The sequence below is a fragment of the Equus caballus genome, chromosome 8 (genome assembly GCF_041296265.1).
Source record: "Equus caballus isolate H_3958 breed thoroughbred chromosome 8, TB-T2T, whole genome shotgun sequence".
NCBI classification, from domain to species: Eukaryota; Metazoa; Chordata; class Mammalia; order Perissodactyla; family Equidae; genus Equus; species Equus caballus.
Window position 1 is genome coordinate 23597219 of NC_091691.1, and position 19978 is coordinate 23617196.

The 19978-nt window shown below is 45.1% G+C and overlaps 2 protein-coding genes across 9 annotated transcripts in view; one reads left to right on the top strand and one right to left on the bottom strand.

Moving 5' to 3' along the window:
- The window catches only part of HVCN1 (hydrogen voltage gated channel 1), a 35016-nt gene extending 33217 nt beyond the window's left edge, over nt 1-1799 (top strand). For all 5 annotated transcript variants that reach the window (XM_070220179.1, XM_023647162.2, XM_023647163.2 and 2 more), the window contains one exon: nt 1-1799. In XM_070220179.1, coding sequence (XP_070076280.1) covers nt 1-66 — 66 coding nt within the window. In that variant the 3' untranslated portion in view covers nt 67-1799.
- Nucleotides 336-19978, bottom strand: part of TCTN1 (tectonic family member 1) — a 27682-nt gene continuing 8039 nt past the window's right edge. For 2 of the 4 annotated variants that reach the window (XM_023647158.2, XM_023647161.2), the window contains 13 exons: nt 18176-18306; nt 16650-16801; nt 14250-14337; nt 12640-12749; nt 11142-11162; nt 7222-7356; nt 6578-6703; nt 6106-6191; nt 5437-5577; nt 4018-4180; nt 1849-1974; nt 1294-1438; nt 336-426 (listed from right to left, as the gene is read on the bottom strand). In XM_023647158.2, the coding sequence (XP_023502926.1) occupies nt 1295-1438; nt 1849-1974; nt 4018-4180; nt 5437-5577; nt 6106-6191; nt 6578-6703; nt 7222-7356; nt 11142-11162; nt 12640-12749; nt 14250-14337; nt 16650-16801; nt 18176-18306 (1423 nt within the window). In that variant the 3' untranslated portion in view covers nt 336-426; nt 1294. Of the gene's footprint in view, nt 427-1293; nt 1439-1848; nt 1975-2232; nt 4181-5436; nt 5578-6105; nt 6192-6577; nt 6704-7221; nt 7357-11141; nt 11163-12639; nt 12750-14249; nt 14338-16649; nt 16802-18175; nt 18307-19978 lie in introns of all 4 variants that reach the window. The other 2 variants (XR_011420826.1, XR_011420825.1) reach the window with 2 other exon arrangements.

Consider the following 19978-nt stretch of genomic DNA (forward strand, 5'->3'; position numbering starts at 1 on the left):
GAACAAGAAATTGAAAGACTGAACAAGCTCCTGCAACAGCACGGACTTCTTGGTGAGGTGATCTAGACGGGGACGGGCCTGTGCCTGTGATGAGAAGGACACCAGCCGCTCCTGGGCTGCCTCGGGGAGAGGCTTGTTCGACGCCTTTGCCTCACTCCCGCCCGGCTTGGATTCCGGGGGTCCCGGTTTTCTGGAATGCTCTGTTCCTCCCTTGGTACGACCTTGAGCTCCCCCTCCCATTCCTGCCCCACACCGTGCCCGAAATGTACCAAACTGTCTTTCCTCATGCTGGACACTTTACTCTTGCCTGAAAATGAACAGAGCTGGACACTTACTAGTTGTATATAAAATTTAATCTCAGCGAATGTATAGTTCTCACGTTTGGCGTGTACATTGAGGAACCAGTGCATCTTTCACGTGAGCACCCTAAAAGACAAAACAGGAAGCTACCTTAGCCACCAGCCCATTCTAGAAAACTCTTACCTTCCCAAGCTGTTCTAAACAGCTCCTCTTATCACATTTTCCCCCAGGGAGTTGTTCTTGGGTACCCAGCCCCTCCTCTGCATCAAGCTTCTAGCTGGCTCCACCTCGTTCTGCCAAATGGCAACATTTTTCTCAATTACTGTACAATTAATGTATAAAATAAACTCTCTCCTTCCTTTGGGCCCTCCTACCATATTCTTTCCAGCTTCGACTGCTTGGAACTGCTCTGTGGCATCCCACACCAGCCCACCAGTCAGAGAGCTAGCTAGCTACAGTGCCTGGTACAGAAACGGCAATTAGACCCAAGACTCCACTATAATTACTGTGACATTTGGGGGAAGAGCCCCTCGTGAGGCCTGGTACTCGCAAAATTTTAACAATATTTTGCTATTTTTGTATTCAACGGGACCTGAAAAGAAAACCTGAACTAAAAACAGCGAATATTTTTACAATAACACCTTAAAGCAGGGGGTGAATAAACTGGATAACCCTCTGCGCCCGAGCTGCATCAAGGGCTGTCTGCTTTACTGACTTCCCAAAGGCACAACTTGCCTCCAAACATGATCTATGTGTTGAGAGGACGGGAAATGACCACGACCAGGTGGTGCCCCACTCTGAAGTCAAACCAAGTAGACCAAGATTTCCAAAAGGAAAAAAAGGAGGGAAGTGGGTGGAGACAGGAGGTGTGTTGGTTTGGGGGCGACCTCGAGGGTTGGAAATACAATAAAAAGGGGTGCCTCTGAGAGAGCCAGGGCCCCACACGCACTCTAGTCCAGCAGTGTGGTGCGGTTTCCTTAATTAACGACTTACGTCAAACAAACGGGAAGAAGAAATTGAAGGGCAGCTTGGCATTGATGGTTGGCTGGGCCCTGAAGCCTGCCTCTGCAGGTGCAGACACGTCCACAAAAGTCACCGCAGTGGAAATGAGAACCGTCCTCTCACTTCCTGAGCTGGTCTGAAAGGAAGCGTGATGTGAGCCCTGCCCTCCAGCGTCGCCAGGATAACCAAGATGGCACAGCTTTCACTCCCCTCCCCCAACCACAGCGCTCACAAGTCTGACAGGTCCAGCCGTGAACTCGGAGGAGGGACACGGCTTTACTCAGGTCGTCCTGACACATCAATGTCAACCACGGCCCCACTTTCACAAGAATTTTAAAGGTCAAATCTAAACAAGAAGGCTAATATGAATAAAGCCATTATCAGTGGGGTTTCTCTAAGTAAAAGATAATGACTGTTAAATTGTTTTAAGAATCCAGATTGTTTAAATTTTAATTATGATCTTTTTCCCAAAATAATAAATGCCGCCTATCACACAAGTTTTGTCTGGCCTTGTGTCATAACCTCTCCGCTCACGGTCGGGCCCACCTCAGGAAACGCGGATGCAATCAGACGAGCGGTCACGTTCACGATTCTAGCCTGTGGGTTCAGCAAGGAGCCGTACTTAGTCCACTCCACCTCCACAGCCAAAGCCACCGGGAGCTGGCAGGCATCCTGCACAACAAAGGCCATTAATCAGCCTGAGTATTACACAACCTCAAGTCAGACTTAATCTGCAGTTCAGAGATTTAATTATAAAATGTTTCACATATTACAAAATGTTCTGAACAAGAGAATGAACAGACTCTAGAAGTTCAGATAAAAACAGCTGAGAGAAAGCACATATTTTAAAGTACTCAATGCTCCAAAAATATGTTAACACCTGAAGCGTCATTTTTCCACTCCCGCCTATTTCTGAAGAGGCAGCATTACCTGGGAGCTGTGGTAATGCCAAGGCCCTGCTGTGGCCCCTTCGGGGCCCTGGCCGCACTAAGTCATCTCCCTGTTTAATCGCCCTCAGACACTTCGGGAGGAAACTGGCATGGGGCGGGGAGAGAGAAAATGGCAGTATTAACAGACAGAAATTAAACCTGACTGCAAATCATATGAAATGCTCTTAGAGGAAATTTAAGTGCTTTCTTTTCATTTATCCGATTTCATCAGTTGGCAATGAAGATGTTACACTGGGGTATACAACATAAGTTGTCAAAGATACTAACAACTCTCCCTCTGACCCGTGAGCAATGGCGCCACAACGGAGCTGCCTGCGTCCGGGCTGGATGCCGTGGCAGCTGAGTCTGAGGCCTCTGCCCCAGGACTTTGCTCGGTCAGCTCCAAGGAAAAGTGGGCGAGCGGGCCTTCGAGAGCTCTTTCCTGCCCTTAGAGGCTCTGCAGTCGGCAAATGCTGACTGGTGAGGCTGCGTGAGGAGCAGATGGGATTCCACTGTAGGGCTCTACTTCTCTGTGAGACAAATCTTTGCACAATGAAAAGTTTTTAAAAATACGTCTCTTGGGGGCATGAAAAGCTAGCAGGCCTGCTAAATTGGTTACCTGCCAAAAAGGCACTGGTGGAGTTCCCTGGCTTGGAACTGCCTCTGAAGAAGTGTGCAGGCTGGAAACTCCTTGAGAACATCCTGTCATTAGGAGAAGACGCACAGGCGGCTGGCGCCCACTTCTACCCACAAGGTTAGCACAAACCCGCTCCAGGCCTCAGAGCTCCCCGCACCGGCACAGACCCTGGCGATGCTAATGTCCGCACTTCTGCCTCTCCTCCCAGCCAATGCTCTCTCCTCTGAGGGGGAGTAATAACTGGATGTCTTCGCCCATCTCCGAGAAGCCAGAAGCAATCTGCCCGGTTCACTGAGGCAGCAGAGCTGAGCCAAGACTCAGCAGCCGACCAGCAGGGACTGAGTCATCACACCGCGGGCCTCTGCTGGGGACTGGTGGGGAGGGCGGAGCAGAGCTGCGAGCAGTCCTCAGCCCCTGGGTCCCCATGCTATAAATATGCTAAGCAGATAATGAGACGCCTGAAGAAACTGTGACAAGAAAAAGCTGGGCAATTAATGGATAAGATGGAGAGCACGCCTCCGCTGATGGGGACCGGCTCACACTCCGGCTGAGACAAAAGAAAAAGGTGGGCAGAAGAGTCACATGTGATCAGGAATCTATTTGTAGGCTGTCAACTTCCATTAAACTCTTTGGGGAACTTTGGAATTGAAAGCTTTCACATACGGGCTGCCTGTAGAGACCTGGGAACAATGGATGGGACAGCTACGTGGACTGGATGATGTCCCCATCTTCTGAGACAGTACTCACAGCCATCTACCATACCGATGTCTAGAGAAGGTCTCGTGCAACCCAACAATGACGGCAGGAGTAGTCAGGACGGTGGTCAGCAGTTCCTATTTCTGGAGTGACCACTAGGTACCCCAAATGTTACCCCATTTAACCTTCTCAACAAATCCATGAGGTCGGTACTATGACTATCACTCCCAAAGGCTCGAATCCACAAAATTGCTGGCCAAAGGCCAGAGTGCCAATGAGGGGCTGCATCAGTATTCGAGATCCAGGCCCCCCTGACAACAAAGCCCAAGCTCCTACCAGCCACCCACCTCCTCACCAGGGAGCTCCCCCAGGTGCCTGTCTCCCCCAGGGGAGGAAGAGCAGGTGGAAGCAGGAGAGACTGCAAGCCTGTGGCCTTCAACTCTTCCCCATTACCTTCACGTGGGATGCCTGGGTGACAAAGTGGACAGGCACCCAGTCCAGCACATCCTGAGCCTGGGAATTTCCAAAAGGGGCCACATAATCTGGGAAGCCCTGGCCCTTCAGCAGGCTCTTCACCTTCTGCCCCACAAGCTGACATGTGACAGCTCCAGTCAGTCTTTGGGGAAGGAAAAAGAGGTCAATTGATTGAGGCTACTGTTCACACCTGCTGTTTTTACAGACCTCAACAACGCACATGCTCTCCCCAGTTTATCTTCTCATTCTTGAAAGGGGGATTTGACAGAAGCCAAAGTGTCTCTAACTTTGCAAAATCTTGGTTGGCAAGAGAGTTGAATCCAGAACAATGTTTCCCAAACTGTGTTCCATTGAGAGGTTCTGTACAAGAAGGGTTTCATGGCCCAAAGTTCAGGAAACACTGCATAGCCATGTCCCTCCTGAGGCACACTGGCATAGTCAAGGCTCTGACAAGTCCTACAGTAAGGAATCACGTTTTTAACTTTAACTCAGCATTTCCCAAACACATTAGACCGCAGACCTATCCTTACTGACATCTTGTGGAAATGTATGCCATGGAAGCCCTTTGAGAAATGCTGGTCTAAAGTGATCAGAACTAATAATGTAAATGGTGAATACTGGTCTAACCAAAATAATGATATAATTACCCTGGGCAGATGTACGGACGGGAAGTGAAGTGGGTGATGGGGTAGGAGACGGAAGGGGAAAGAGCCAAATCTTCAATAGTGGGAACTCAATAATTCATAAAACCAAAAAATCAAGAATCAGCATGCAGGTTACTTAAAGATTTGGGGGTAAATTTCCAAACAATCAGCTACAAGAGCTGAAAGTGGTTGCCTGGGGGGCTGCGGGGCGGGGGGCGGGGAGGGGGTGGAAATGAGAGCAAGAATCGCTGTCTTTGTATCAAGCCTGCAGAGCTGTCTGACCTTTGACATGTGTTCATGTTTGATGATAAAAAGGTAACTGAGAAACACAGATCACATTCGGGCCCCTCGCTGGGGCCGCTGTGCTGCATCTATTAAAATTCAGAAACACGGGAAGGACTTTCAGGGAAAACACTTTTGCTGTGAACTCAAGCGCTATGAAACCTTAAAACATCCAGAGCCTTGAGATTTTTACTCTACCATATTTGATAAGGAAAATGATTATAATAGTTTTCTTTTGAATAATGACCAATAGTTTATGGTTATGAGAATTAAAATTAGAAAATGAGAAAACCGCACCATTATAAAGTATTCTCACTATTGCTACTATTCATTACTAACGGTAACACGGTGATTGTGGCTTTCATATGCTCTCGCCAGCGGATGCCAAGGTCTGACTAAGATGGGGAAGGTAAGAATGCTTGTGTTCTGATCGACACAAATGAGTTCAAGTAGAAACAAGTTACTCTCTGACCTTAGTTTACAGCCAGACTGCATATTGTAACCAAATAATACCGGGGCTCGGACCCCCTCTATCGCTAAGCAGTCTTGCTCAGCTGTGCTGCGAAGGATAGTAAACTGTCCATGTCTGTTCGTGGTCTGAATAATCCCGGACATTCACAGGAAGTTAAGGGACAATCACCCAGTACTAACGCAGCCTGACTCTCAGGACACAGTGTCTCATGTGTGACATGAAACATCCCTTTACAAACAGCCCTTCTCTGGGCCTCTGGGATTTTGACAGTTATTTCCCAGGAGAGGGCAAAAAGCAGTTATAACTATTTGCCTTGGTTAGTAGATCCTAAGAAGGAAAGTACTCAGAAACTGGCCCTTCAAAATTAATTCCAAGTTTTCAAAACCATGCAATTTGTTTAAGAGTCTCTGTTTAAGAGTGAAATTAAATACATCTAAATGTCTTAAGATTTTCCTTATACAACACTGACATTCTTCTGGGCCATGCTGTTTCACCCCAACCGCCAGTCTCCACACAGTCCCACCTGCTGTGCAGCCAGACCCACCACACGGCGGACGCTCTGGCGGAGACTGGCCGCTCCAGCCCACAGGACCCTCAGCCATAAAGAGAAGGACGGCCCATGCCCACGGACAGGGAAGGCAACCTCCTTGACAGAACCAAAAAGGATATCCCTTCCGAGGCCGAAATCCAGCAGCTAACGGGAGCCCCGCAACATAACCAGGGTTTCCACTGAGAAGGACTGGCTTGGTATTTTGCTGGAAGACAATAGAGAAATGCTCCCAAATAATTCTCATTTGAATAAGGAAATGGCAGGGTAAAATGAAATACTTTTCATAATAAAATCTGGGATTGCCAACCAATAAAAGAATATAGTCAGAACTATAAATCTATCTGCTGAGTGTGGGAGCGCATCATGCTGTCAAAGGACAAGCTCATGTGGAAGAGCAGCTTATCACGAATGGAAGAGAGACAAGGACCCTCCTGGCTTCTTTACCAGCTCCACAGGCACCAGGCAAGCCCTTTGTCAGCACAAAGGGTTAGATGTGGTAACACTTCTAAATTGAAATTTTTTTTTCACTTAGAAGTTATGATTTCTTTTTACTTGGCAATTAAATACTTGTACATAAGTGATGAAACTTACCTGAATAAAACGAATTTCAAACTTTTGCTGGAACGGAACCACCGCACTGCTGACTGTCCCCAGGAGGAGAGAGACAGCAGCCTTGGTTACGTCACCTGCGTCTGTATATGTGAGGCTGTACTGGACCTACAAACAGAGCGACACTCCCAATCATCCGTTCCCATGACATTCCTGTAGCCGCACTAATAACTCAAATACCCATCTTCCCCTTGTGGGAGCTTCTCTTTCCTGCCCAGTCGGATGACTGAGGCGTGATCTCGGCATCACCCCGCAGCTGACAGACAGGGTCATTTGAGCCTCTCTGTACCCAATTACCAAGTTCCAAATCGGCTGGTCTGAGCAGACTGTAATCAGTCTATCTCTGCTAAGGAAACGTGTAAAAATCAAACAACAGCAACAATAACCAATTTTGGTGTATTCTTGTAAGTCACTGGGTTTGTGGAGAAAAATCACACGATCACTTCAGAGACAAGTAAAGAAGCGTCCTCTGCTGAGACAGCACAGAGGCAAGCAGGAGGCCAAGGCAAGGCAGGCCACACCACAGGATGGGCCAGAGCCTGTGGAGGGTGTCCAGGGCCCCTCAGGACCACGGAGCTGGAGTCTGCCAAACAGATGTAGCTTTCACAGCCAAACTGGGCACCTACCTCAAGAACCACGTTAGAGCAGATCCTTATATCCCCAACCTCGGCAAGAGCCTGCTTCAACACGGCAGTGTCTTCCCGTCGGGTGAGCGTCTTATTTAGAGACTGAATGACGACAGACTGAACAGTGATGGGGACCTGCAAGGTAAAGAAGTCCTGGATCACTAAAGACACACTACAACAGAGGTGACCAGGTTAAAATAATGAAACATTTGAAACAAACCTCCACTGATACGCTGCCAAGTAGGGAAAAACACATGCTAGAGAACGTGCCCGCTCTAATTCCACATTTACAAAAACACAGGTATTTATATGTAGATACACATATCCACTCACATAGAAAATGCTTGAGAAGGGTCTCAACAAAACTTTAAAAGTGGCTACCTCTGAAAACATATGTTCACACAAAAACTTGTACACAAATAATCATAGCAGCATTCTAGCAGCCAAAAACCGAAAACAACCTAAATGTTCATCAACTGATGAATGGATAAATAAAATATGGCATATCCACACAAAAGATTATTACTCATCCACAAAAAGGAATGAAGCACTGACACCTGCTACAACATAAATCAATCTTGAAAACATGCTAAGCGAAGAAGCCAGACACAAAAGGTCACATATTATATGATTCCATTTATAGGAAATGTCCAGAATAAGCAAATCCATAGAGACAGAAAATAAAACTGGTGGTTGCCAGGGGCTGGGGGAGGGTTGGGGAAGAATGAGGAGTGACTGCTGATGAGCACAGGCTTTCTTTTTGAGGTGATGGAAACGTTCTGGAATTAGATACTGACAACTGCACAACCCTGTGAATACACTAAAAACCACACAACTGTGCACTTTATAATGAGTTTTATGGTATGTGAATTATGTCACACACACACACACAATACTCCATCACACCATCAAGCGTATACTCTCACTTCTACAGCACAGCTCCTACTGACAAATCACCAGCTCTGTACTCACACATGCGCATTCTCCACACAGTCCCAGCGCACAACCTCCCTGAATATCCACCTGACCCAACTGATACACACACACACATACACACAGAGTGGTTATCTACGGGTCTGGCTGGTGGGATTATGGGTAAGAGAAAACAAGAGACAGACAAATCTTTTAAGCAGTATCGGGAAGCCCTGGTTAGCCCAATGCCATTAAAGGACATTTTTCATTTGTGGCCATTGCCAGCAGAGTGACGAAGCAGCAAGCAATCCTTTAAATGTCTCAAATCTCTAGATAGCTGGGCCTCTTCGTACTGTGTGACGAATCTGACGTTTGCTCTAAATGTCAGCTCTTAGAAACCACTGTTTAGGAAGAAGCCTAACTTGTATCTAGTTGTTTATATTGCTTTGAACTTTGCCCTCAATCATGTACCATGCTGTTTATAATTCAAAATCACCAAGAATTTAAGCTGTCTTTTTATAAATAAATAAGTAGTCCTTATGTGTCTGCTCCCATGACCAAGATGACCTTCAACTGTCCTCATGAGTCAAACCTCTCACATAAGAATGTGACACGGTTCAGAAGCAAAGATGAGCCGTCCTGTGAAAGAGCGGCAGAAGGGCAAAACCAACCGCAATGCCCTCTGCACCAGTCGCGCCTGTGGGCTGAAGAGTCACGCAGGGAGTCCCATCTCCGAGTTAATTAGCTCTTGTTTAAGCAGCAAAAGACGACCCTGGCTTCCTTTATCTGAACATACTGACCCCAGACTCGGCAATGATACTGGGTTCCACGAAAGTGCACACCCTTCCATACCCAGCCTCTGACGGAGCAGCTCCCATGGCGTGTGGGTGTGGTTGGCAGAAACCAGAGGGTCAGTCTAAACAAGCAGTGGCAAGATGGACAGACGAGTGTAAATGGCAAGAGCTGCACTAGTCTATCAGGCTCCACTGGAACAGCCACAGGAATGAAAATGGTAGGGCTGTTCTGGTTTCCTGACTGTCCTACTCAATCATAGCCCAGCCCCAAATGCCCACGGGCAAAGAGCTAAAGCATAATTACCAAGGAACTATGGGGCCATCACAGTCTGTCACTGAAGGTTCGACAGGTAGTGACAGAGATCCCAGGCGATCGTAGCGGGCTGCACTGACTGAGGACACTGGACGCACTGTTTTACTTCTGATCCTAACAGACCCTGGAAGGTGTTTTTAAAAGTTTAAATCTCTCATTCGTTCATATGTTTGCCCTTTAGAGCACAAACTTTGGTGTCACACAGGTCTGAGTGGAAGCCCCAGTCTGCCTCCTCCTGACGGCTGGCCACAGCATACCACGAGAGAACGTGTGTGAAGCTTCTAACTCTGGGCCTGGCACAACAGAGCTAGTCCAGTGTCGTGGTTGAGAATAAGGTCTCTGGGGCAAGAGGGCCTGGATTCCTGTCCCAGCTCTGCCACTTGCCCGCTCTGCAGCCTTGGGCAAGCGAATTCATCTCTCTGTGACTCAGGCGCCAGAGAGCGACAACACCAGGACCTGCCTCCTGGATCACTGAGACGACTGAAGGACGTCAGACAGGTACAGCACTTGGAAGAGCGCTTGGCGCATAGTGCGTGCCTCTAAGTGACAGCCCGCTACTTCTCAGAATAGGTATTCCCTAATTATTTGAGCCAATCCCTAGTCATTCATTTGCTGAACACATAACCCACTGAGCGCCCTGCACGCATTAGGCACCACCCTAGTACTAAGGATACGTCGTGGACAGGGCCACTGCCCGCCCCGCACGGTCCCATCTTTAAATGGTAGAATCAAAGCCCTTTCTGGTGGCTAGAGGTGTTTCAGAGCTAGTCTACTACATGACTTTCAAACTGGGTTCCCAGGAACCATAGGGTTCCTCAGAGGAACCAAACAGGAGGGAGACGAGGGCACCGGGCAGGTGGAGGGCTTCTGGCCTCGGGTTCAATCCAGGTTACACGCTAGGGAGAGTTCTGCTTGACATCTCACTTCAAGAAGCTCTACAACTAAAACAAGTTTGAAAACACCTTCACAGATGAGGAAACCCTGAAGTCCAAAGGGACACAACTACTTCCCTTTGAATGACTACCTCAAACACACGTTTGTGTCCGGAAACTTCATGAAACCAATCACTGTGGGCGTCACTGTCCCCAGTGCTGAGTGCTTCCTGTGCGCCCAGTGCTACGCCAAGCTCCTCGTGTGCATTCTCCCACTCGAGCCTCACATCAGGCCTCTGGGGCACTCACCATCTGCTTGACCATCAGGGAGACTGAGGCACGTGTTATATGAGAAAATAATGGCAAAGCTGAGTTGTGAACCAAGACAGACTGATCCAAGGCTCTGGGAGACTATGACAAGGCCATCGCCTTGGGCCTCTTTGGGGACTGTATTCACAGAAAGGCATAGGGTGCAGACTCAAGAATAAGGGGCAGATCCACGTTCCTTCTCTCTGACGTATCCACAAAGAGATGATGGCCTCCTGACCACAGCTGGACAGAGCCCCTGGGCTGGGGGCGAGAAGGCTTTGAACAGAACCCCCCTGCCACCCAACCCTGGAAGCGACACTGAGAGTGCTCCCCTCGTACACAGGCGCCCACTCTCTGGGCACGACGTTCACCTCGTGTGCACTGGGCAGACAGCGTCCTGGGAGCCAGCCAGCCCTCCTGCCCAGAGATGCCCTGAAAGCACAGAGGCCAGTCGCACCCGCTGTCAGTCAAGACAGCTGTGCCAGTAAACACGAAAATGTGTGGAACTACAAAACTGAGGGAATTTGAAAATCTGGCCCTTTTGTGACTACAAAAACATCATCTACTAAGGTGCTTCCCTATTTCATTTCTGCTTGCTTGCTTTTCGGCAAATGTTTTTGTTATTGGCAGTAAGGTACCTTCTGATCATAAGTGTATTCATTTCAAAGGGCTCAGAAATAAGACAGTGTGTTACAAACTTTCCACAAGAAATACTCTTACCTCTGTCTTTGAATTCGGCACCTAGACAAAACAAAAACAAAAACAAATTTTGTCAAGTACATCAAAAAGAAGCATTTTCATTGCTTTCTCAGACCGAGGCTTAAAGGACAATTTCATCTACTTCATAGGCATAGTCTTCACAAAGAGGAAAACAGAATATCCTTAATCAAGACTTGCCATGCACATATTTCTATCTATGTGACAATCAAAGAGGTAACTTTACATTTCTCTTCTAGACGCATTTCCTTCAGACTGGAACCTTAACAGAGCTGGTCTCAGGAAGCCTCGGTGCTCAGTGTCATCACTCCGTATTTTCCACACGGACATCAGTGACACAGCACGTGGGGAAGACATGGCCCCCATCCTCCAGGGCACTCGTGCTGTGCCTGTCCTCACCAGAAGGACACTATTGCTTGCCCAGGCGATTTCCACAGCCTAAGTAGTCTTCCTGCCTCCAGCCCCAGCCCCCTTGACGCCATGCTCCTGCCTCCCTGACACTGCCAGAGCTCTGTCTGAAGGGCTGGACCTCCCTGCATTTCCCATCCCCATCTCCCTCAACCTCACTTCTCTCATCACAACACACCCTATCAGGTCAGTGGGAGCTTTGGGGAGGGAGACAAGTAGACATGTTTGGGGAGGCCTGTGCTGAAAGAGAACTGCGCCTGCGGGCCCGAGGGACGACCTCCAGGACAACTGCAAGAAGTCAGACCAACTGGGAGAATTCACAGGCCGACACGGCTGATTTATGAGAAGAGAGGGAGAGGAAAAGGGAGCAGAGAGGAAAAGGTTAAACTTGGTCCTGAAAATTGAAGCTCAGAGGAATACTGGTGTCACGGACCACCCTGCCCCATGCTCCCCACTCCAAAAATAAAGGAAATCAGGAGGGGGGCTTTCACAATAACATGGTTTTTAATGACTGAAAAAGTCTTCTCCCTTTGTGACCCTCCATGTCATCCACCAAGTGGGCCAGTGGGCTGGCTCATTTATTCAGTTCAGGCTTCAGCCACTGCAACCAGAAGGAGAGGGCCTCTCCACACCGCCGCCTCGCCTCCCTTCTCCAGCGATCCTAGTTCCTGTCCTTTCCTGGGCGCCTGTTTCACCTCCAGCCAGAAAGGGGACTTTCTATTCTTTTCTGGTCAGTTTCTCAGAGAGGCATATTTTTGGTGTGAATATGATTATTTCTGTCACAGACATTAAGATGTTTTTCTAATTTCTAAAGTTTTTGGTTATTAAATAGTTTGTTTTCAGGAGACAGACATTATTGGTTACCATGAAAATGAATGAAAGCAAAATATGAACTAACTACATAAAAATAAAAATTATTTTAAGTGATTATTTCAATAGCTTTGGTATCAGTATACCAAAGAACTGGAGAAGAAAAATTTAAATTTGTGCATCAATCGCGTACTGAAATTATTCTATACTCATCATATTTTTAAAAGGTACAAAGAACAGAAACAAGCCTAGCGAATCAGTTTCACTTCAAAATAATTCTTACCCTCAAAATTTTGGGGCTGCTGTAATAAGCCATGCTCAGGGCCTCAATTTCTTCACACTGTTCCAAATTTATCCTTCTGGTGCACTTAACAGCTTGGTTAACCAGAAATGCTGGAAATCATAACAATCCCAAGGGAAAAAAACAATAACAAAGAGAAGACAATTTTCAACTGTCCAATGGTAACTAAAACATTGTAATCTAAGTAAAACCGCAAAATAAATTATGGCATGGATATACAACACGCTTAAAATAGGGCTTAAAAATTATTTTTCAAATAGGTAACACATTCACACAGTTCAAAATTCAAAAGGTACAAAGAAGTCCCCCCCCACCCCCTCCCCCGGCCCCCGCTGCCACCAGTTCCCTTCCCCAGAGACATCAGCTGAAGTTCTTGAGTATCTTTCTGGAAATAGCCTATGCAAATAAAAGCGTATGTACAGCGATTTTTAGTGTTTCTTTCCTCTTTTGGAAACAAATGCACGATATATATTCCACTCTTTGGTTTTTTTCACTGAACAATCTACCTTGGAGTTCAGTCTATCTCAGTACATGAAGAACTTCCTCCTCTTCTTTTCAGGGATAATCTGTATTCTGTTAGATACGCCATCATTTATTCAACCAGTTCCCCATTAATGGACACTTCAGTTGTCTCTAGCTTTGCTATCACAAACAATGCTGCAATCTATTATTTTGCAAGTGGGCCAGAGTTTCTGTAGGACCAACTCCTAGAAGTGGAACAGCTGGGTCAAAGGGCATATTCATCTGCGATTTTGATACATATTGCTAAACTGCTCTTCACAGAGCTTGGACCAATTTACAGTCCCAACTATGTAGATGAGCGCCTGCTTCCTCACAGCCTTAAATTTCTCCAGCTTTGCCAATCCATTAGGTGGAAATGGTATCTCAGTTTGGTTTAAATTTACACTGTTCCTATCGAGAGCAAGGTTAAGCATCTTCTCAACAGAACACATTTTCCTTCATGTACAAATGATGCTTCATTAAGCCACAGGCTCTCATGCCCTACTTGTCTAGCTTCTTCTTAGTGAAGCTGGCTTAAGGACTGGAGGGTCACTCCACGGGTTCTGTGACGCTCCTGAAAGGAGCAGCAGCGACAGGAGGCAGCTGCGTGGCCTGCATCCCTGCCCTATCAAGCCCGAGTGAGCCGGAGCAAGAAACTGAATGTTTCGCAGTCTCCACATTTGAAAAATGAAGATAACCCCGCCTCAGAGCATCGTCGTAAGGATCAAATGGAAAAACACACACAGGCACTTAACACAATACCAGCACACAGTAAGCGCTTAATAAATGTTAGCTATGGATAAACTTCAGCTCCGGTGAAGAAAGAACTTTCCAACAACCAGAAGTGTTAAACAACTGACTGGGCTGGTTTCAGGTAGTGAGTTCCCCATCACTACAAGTGCTCAAGCAGTGACTGCATGTAGTAAAGATTCTGGCCCTGTGTGGGAAACTGAACTACGTTACCTTTGAGGCCTCTTTCAACTCGAAGACTGTTTATCTAGTTATGAAGCCTGTTTAACTATGCCTACTACAAAGTTAAACTAATAGCAAATTCTGTTAACAGAGAGAAAGAAAAACGCCCTCTCTCTTACCTGCAGGGTTATCATCGGTGCATAGAGATGACGTGAGGGGAGAAGGAAATCTCAAAAATGAATCTGAAGTCTGCAGATGAGCCCCATACTGCAAAGAGAACAGCAGCTGTTATGGTGCTATTAAGGCACTCGCTCGCTCCTCGCTTACTAGATGCCCACCAAGCGCCGGGCAGCAGTGCAGCCATCAGGAACTTACTGTGCACTGGGTACTGTGTTAAGCACTGGCACGTGTTTTCCCATTTGATCCTTACAATGATCCTCTAAGGAAGAGTTATCTTCATTTTTCAGATGCAGATACTGATGAGCAAAAAAGAGATGTGGTCTTTGCCTGCATGGAGTTTATATCAAGCTGCCCCACACTATTCTTTTAAGGATGTTTGTTTCTGGGGCTGGCCCTGTGGCCGAGTGGTTAAGTTCACGCGCTCCCCTTTAGCGGCCCAGGGTTCATTGGTTCAGATCCTGGGTGCAGACCTATGCACCGCTCATCATGCCATGCTGTGGCAGCATCCCACATAAAAGAACTAGAATATACAACTACAACTAGGATATACAACTGTGTACTGGGGCTTTGGGGAGAAAAAAAAAAGAGGAAGATTGGCAACAGATGCTAGCTCAGGGCCAATCTTAAAAAAAAAAAGGATGTATGTTTCTATGTATGCATGTTACTGTATTTGCAGGCTTTTCATTACAGAATTCCTCTGGAAAGGTGTTTAAGAAGCTGACAGAAGCATCTGCCTCTGCAGACAGGAACTGGGTGGCCAGGGACAGGGGTGAGAGAAGTAATCATTTTCCACTAGCAGTAATTATTTAAATGACAGGTAACAGTATACATTAAAATCATAACGCTGATATGCCTTCTTTCCCAAAACCAAACCTCATGAAATTTTCCACAATATTCAAAACAAAATTTACAGTTCTTGGGCATACAGCTAATTTTCTTGAATTTAAAAGTATCCAAATGCCTTGGTGCCAGCAAGGATATGGGGAAAGGAACCTCCTCCCTCACGGGAGCTGGGAGTATAAACTCCTGCAGTCTTTCTGGAGGGCAAGCTGGTATTAATATTTAAAATTTCCGTTCATTTTGACCAAGTTAACCCATTTATAGGAATGTAGCCTAAGGATTTAATTAGACCTAGATATATGTATCTATAAGAAAGCTCACTGTGGGGGCCGCCCCATGGCTGAGTGGTTAAGTTCACACACTCTGCTTCAGTGGCCCAGGGTTTCACCGGTTCAAATCCTGGGCACTGACATGGCACCGCTCATCAAGCCATGCTGAGGCGGCATTCCACATGCCACAGCTAGAAGGACCCACAACTGAAAATATACAACTATGTACCGGGGGGCTTTGGGGAGAAAAAGGAAAAATAAAATCTTAAAAAAAAAAAGAATGTTCACTGTGGATTATTTATAATAGCAAAAACTGGAAACAAATGTCTGTTAATAGTGGAATGGCTCAATAATAAACGACAATACACACACAGAAGGAGTATTTTGTATCAGTAAAACATAGCTGCAACGCTAGCTTGGACAAGTCGCTTTCCTACACCTGCTTTCCTCGTCAGTTAGGTGGGGACAATGATGTGTCTCTCGCAGGGCTGTGTGAGGTGATACCTGGAGAGCTCCGCACAGGGCCCAGCACGTGGGAAATGCTCAGGATACAGTAACTTTTATATTGACATGGGAAGACGCCTAAGATTTCTCACTGAATTAAAAAGGAAGTTTATAGAACAATGTGGATAACTATAAATGCCACTTCTGTACAACAGTGTATGTATATTTTTATAGATGCATTTAAAAATCAGGAATCCACATCAATCTGTTAAGAGTGGTTTGCAGTGTGCATTTTGATGGAGACATGGGGCCTTTCCATTCTTACTTCAGAATCTCTACACTTCTGACTTTCAGAACTCGCACATGTTGCTTCTATACTTCTCTTTTAAAAAATATGCTTCTGAAAAATTTGAACTTTTTCAAAGTTACCGTATGTCACACTGAGAAGTTTACTAGCTAACAGATAATAAAATAGCACGCATCTCCCCAAAGTCTGTAGAACTCGATACAACTTTGAGCAGAAGACCAGGCATCCAACCCAGCTACTCTGTGCTCCCAGCAGCCGCCTCAAGGACTTGCTGCGTCTTTTGAGCTTGAGGAGAAGAAAGAATTCTACAGGGACAAACGCAAGCTTCCCACAGAATAAACGTCCTTAAAAGCTATGTTAGAATTCAACTACTCAATTTTGATTTTCATGTTCTTTGATTTACGGGCACAGACATTAAGTTTTTCCATCTATAATGTGAATTCTATGTCTTACGGAAGCTGGCTTTGCTGGGAACAGACTGAAAAATCAATCAGAAGGACAGGATATTTGCAACGGGATGAGTTAAGTTCCTAACTCACCTCATATTTAGCAGCACTTGGAGCATCCAATTTGGTTGTCAAAGAAATATCTGATTCTGCAGTCGATGAAAAACCATCAGATGTTTTCATCAATTTATCAAAATTGTTTTCATCAGGCACTTCTGGATTAATAAAGGATAATGCAGGCTTATCTGTTTTTAGAAAAAGTATTTAAGTCAGTATAAAATATGTGTATTATATATATCATATACCATATTTTGGAAACAGTTTTTAGCAGTATTAAGGCTGATATGAAAAAATAAGCGTCTCCTTCTGTATTCACTTTCCCCAAGATCTCTTGAATCTTATTAAATAAACAGGATCCCCAGACTTGGCCTGTTTCTCTAACAGTGTGGAAGCAATGGTTTCTAAAGCCGATAGGTAAACGGCTCAACAGAGGCCAATTATCATCAATCTCTTTCTCCAGCCTATGGACTGAGGAGTCTGCTGCTAAACCTCTCAAGGAAAGCTCTCTCCACATGGCTAGCGGAATGAAAAATTCTGGTTCTGTCCTCACACAGCCACGTCCAAGGCCCGGGAAAATAAAGTGTGGTGTACGGAAGAGAGAGAAGAAGGGAACGGGCTGTATGTTCACCGGGCTGGTGTTACGTCAGAGAGCACGACAATGACTGACCAGTCAGTGCTTTAGATTACAAATCACAGAGCATTCGCCTAAGTTTTAAATGGCAAAGGAATAAAACCAAAGTATGAAAACATTCTGAAAAGATGATGAAGTTTACTTGATAAAACTATAAATATGTCTCCTGTCTTTAATGTCTTAACATTTTTATACTTGCATGTACCCTGGATATAGACATCTATTTGAACTAAATGGTCAAATAAAAATAAAGATCCTGTTTTCATGCAAATATTCTGCGTAAAAATAAGAGAGAAAAAAGGAAATTGAAACCAAAGCTGAACCTGATTCTCAACCATTACACGAGGAGGAAATAAAGTAAAAAAACACATATACTTAAATACATCTAGATTCCTACGCATGCCTACATATTACAAACACCTTTGAAATAAAGTATGAGCTTTCAAAAGACAACTACATGAGCACAATTCCTCTTAAAGAACATGTGCGTGGGGCCAGCCTGGTGGCACAGCCGTTAAGTGCACATGTTCCGCTTCGGCAGCCTGGGGTTCGCCGGTTCGGATCCCGGGTGCGGACATGGCACCACTTGGCACACCATGCTGTGGTAGGCATCCCACATATCAAGTAGAGGAAGATGGGCATGGATGTTAGCTCAGGGTCAGTCTTCCTCAGAAAAAAAGAGAAGGATTGGCAGCAGTTAGCTCAGGGCTAATCTTCCTCAAAAAAAAACAAAACAAAAAAACACACGCATGCGCACAGGCCTATAAAGTTACTGTGGCTGCCTGTGAAATGGCCTCAAAGATACACCCTGGTCAAACCAGAGAATGACTGCTTTCGATCTAACTGAATGGGACATTTTTCTACAAAAGAACTTGTAACAGAAAAACTTTTCAGAGTTTCACAAAGTATATCACCACTAAATACTTACGGTTTGTAATATGAATGCAGAAAATAGATGGATTGATCTGGTCGACAAGTTTAAATACCCTTTGAGGTGGGTCTGCTGTAAAATTCAATGAATAGAGGGCTGCTTTTTGACTACAAAACTGCCTGTCACCCCTGAAAATTAAAAGAATAATACAAAATTTTAAGGCATATGCACACAATCTTAGCAAGATTATTTTAAAACTGTCAGATGCTTATCCTATACTATGTTCACGGCTACTGGAGGATATTTATGAAAGCGTGATGTTAGAATTGAACCCATCTTTATTTAGTTTGTTCAGTGTTAAAATGTTTGGCATTTGAAATTTTTTCCTCTACTAGGGCAAATATTAAGATAAGTAGAGTAACCTTTAAGGAAATCTTGTCAAGTGTGGAATATAGATCAGAGTGTAATTTTGATGTAAATGAACCTTGTAAACGCTGGTAGAATCAATTATAGAAAATTTTGCAGAACTTCAGATTGTTTGTAAGTATCCAGAATAGATCCAAAATTCCTTATTTTTAGAATAAAGCTGTCTTCAAAGGATTGAGAAAATGTGAAGTCACGTGGAAGTTTTGGGGCTGAGAAGTTAGGGTGCAGTCAAGTCTTCAGCCAATCCCAGACTTGACACACCCTATTCAATTTGACACAGACACAGATATGGTTGGGAGCTATAACCAAAATGAGATCATATTCTGCATACTGCTTCAAGGTCTTTTCTCACTAAACATATATTGCCCACTATTTCCTATATCATCAAATATGTTTTCGTGATATTACACTAAATGGCTTCACTGTATACCTACTTATTGAGACACCCCAATTTTTTTAAGCAATCCTCCACCGTCGGTTTGGGTTGTTACTAATTTTCCCCCATTACATAAAATGCTATCATGACACCCTCGTACATGCATCTTTATGACTGCCTCCAGTTATCTCCTTAGGCTGCATCCTCTGAAGTGGAATTGCTGGGTCAAAAGGTAGCTACATCATTTAAGGCTTCTGAGACATGTTGCCAGACCTCCATCCAGACAGGCAAGGCGACCCCCACCCACACTGCAGCAAGAGCGCCTGTCCCCCTGTGCTCTTGCCAAGATTGGATGTTATCGTTCAGTTTTTACCCTTTGCTAATTTCAGGGGCAAAAATCTGTTATCTCGTTTTAATTTGAATTTTCTCATTTATTAGTGAGGTTAAACACTTTTCCATATGGTTATTGCTCACTGGTATTTCTTCTTCAGTAAGTTGCTCATTCATATCCATTCATCATTTTTTATTGGAATGTTTGTCTTCTTATTGATTTGTAAGAATCTTTATTTTTAAGAATCTCCTTTGAGTGTCATGTGTTGTAAATATTTTTTCCCAGTTTGTTACCTTCAATTTTACAGTGTTTTTTGTCACATAGAAGTTTTGATTTTTTAAATAATGAAATTATCAATCTTTTCCTTTCGGCTTTGCCTGTGAGTTTATGCGTAAAAGACTTTCCCTAACCCAAGATTAACAAATCACCAATCTTCTTCATTCTTTCATTAATTTTTTTTAACACTAATCTTCAATCTAATGGTAATTTAACTTAGTATAATGCTATGAAGCAGAACTCTAATGTTTTTTGTTTTTAATAGTTAATCATCCTGGGGGCCAGCCCCGTGGCCGAGTGGTTAAGTTCTCGAGTTCCGCTTCAGCAGCCCAGGGTTTCACCGGTTCCGATCCTGGGTGCAAACGTGGCACCACTCATCAGGCCATGCTGAGGCGGCATCCCACATGCCACAACTAGAAGGACCCACAACTAAAAATACACAACTATGTAC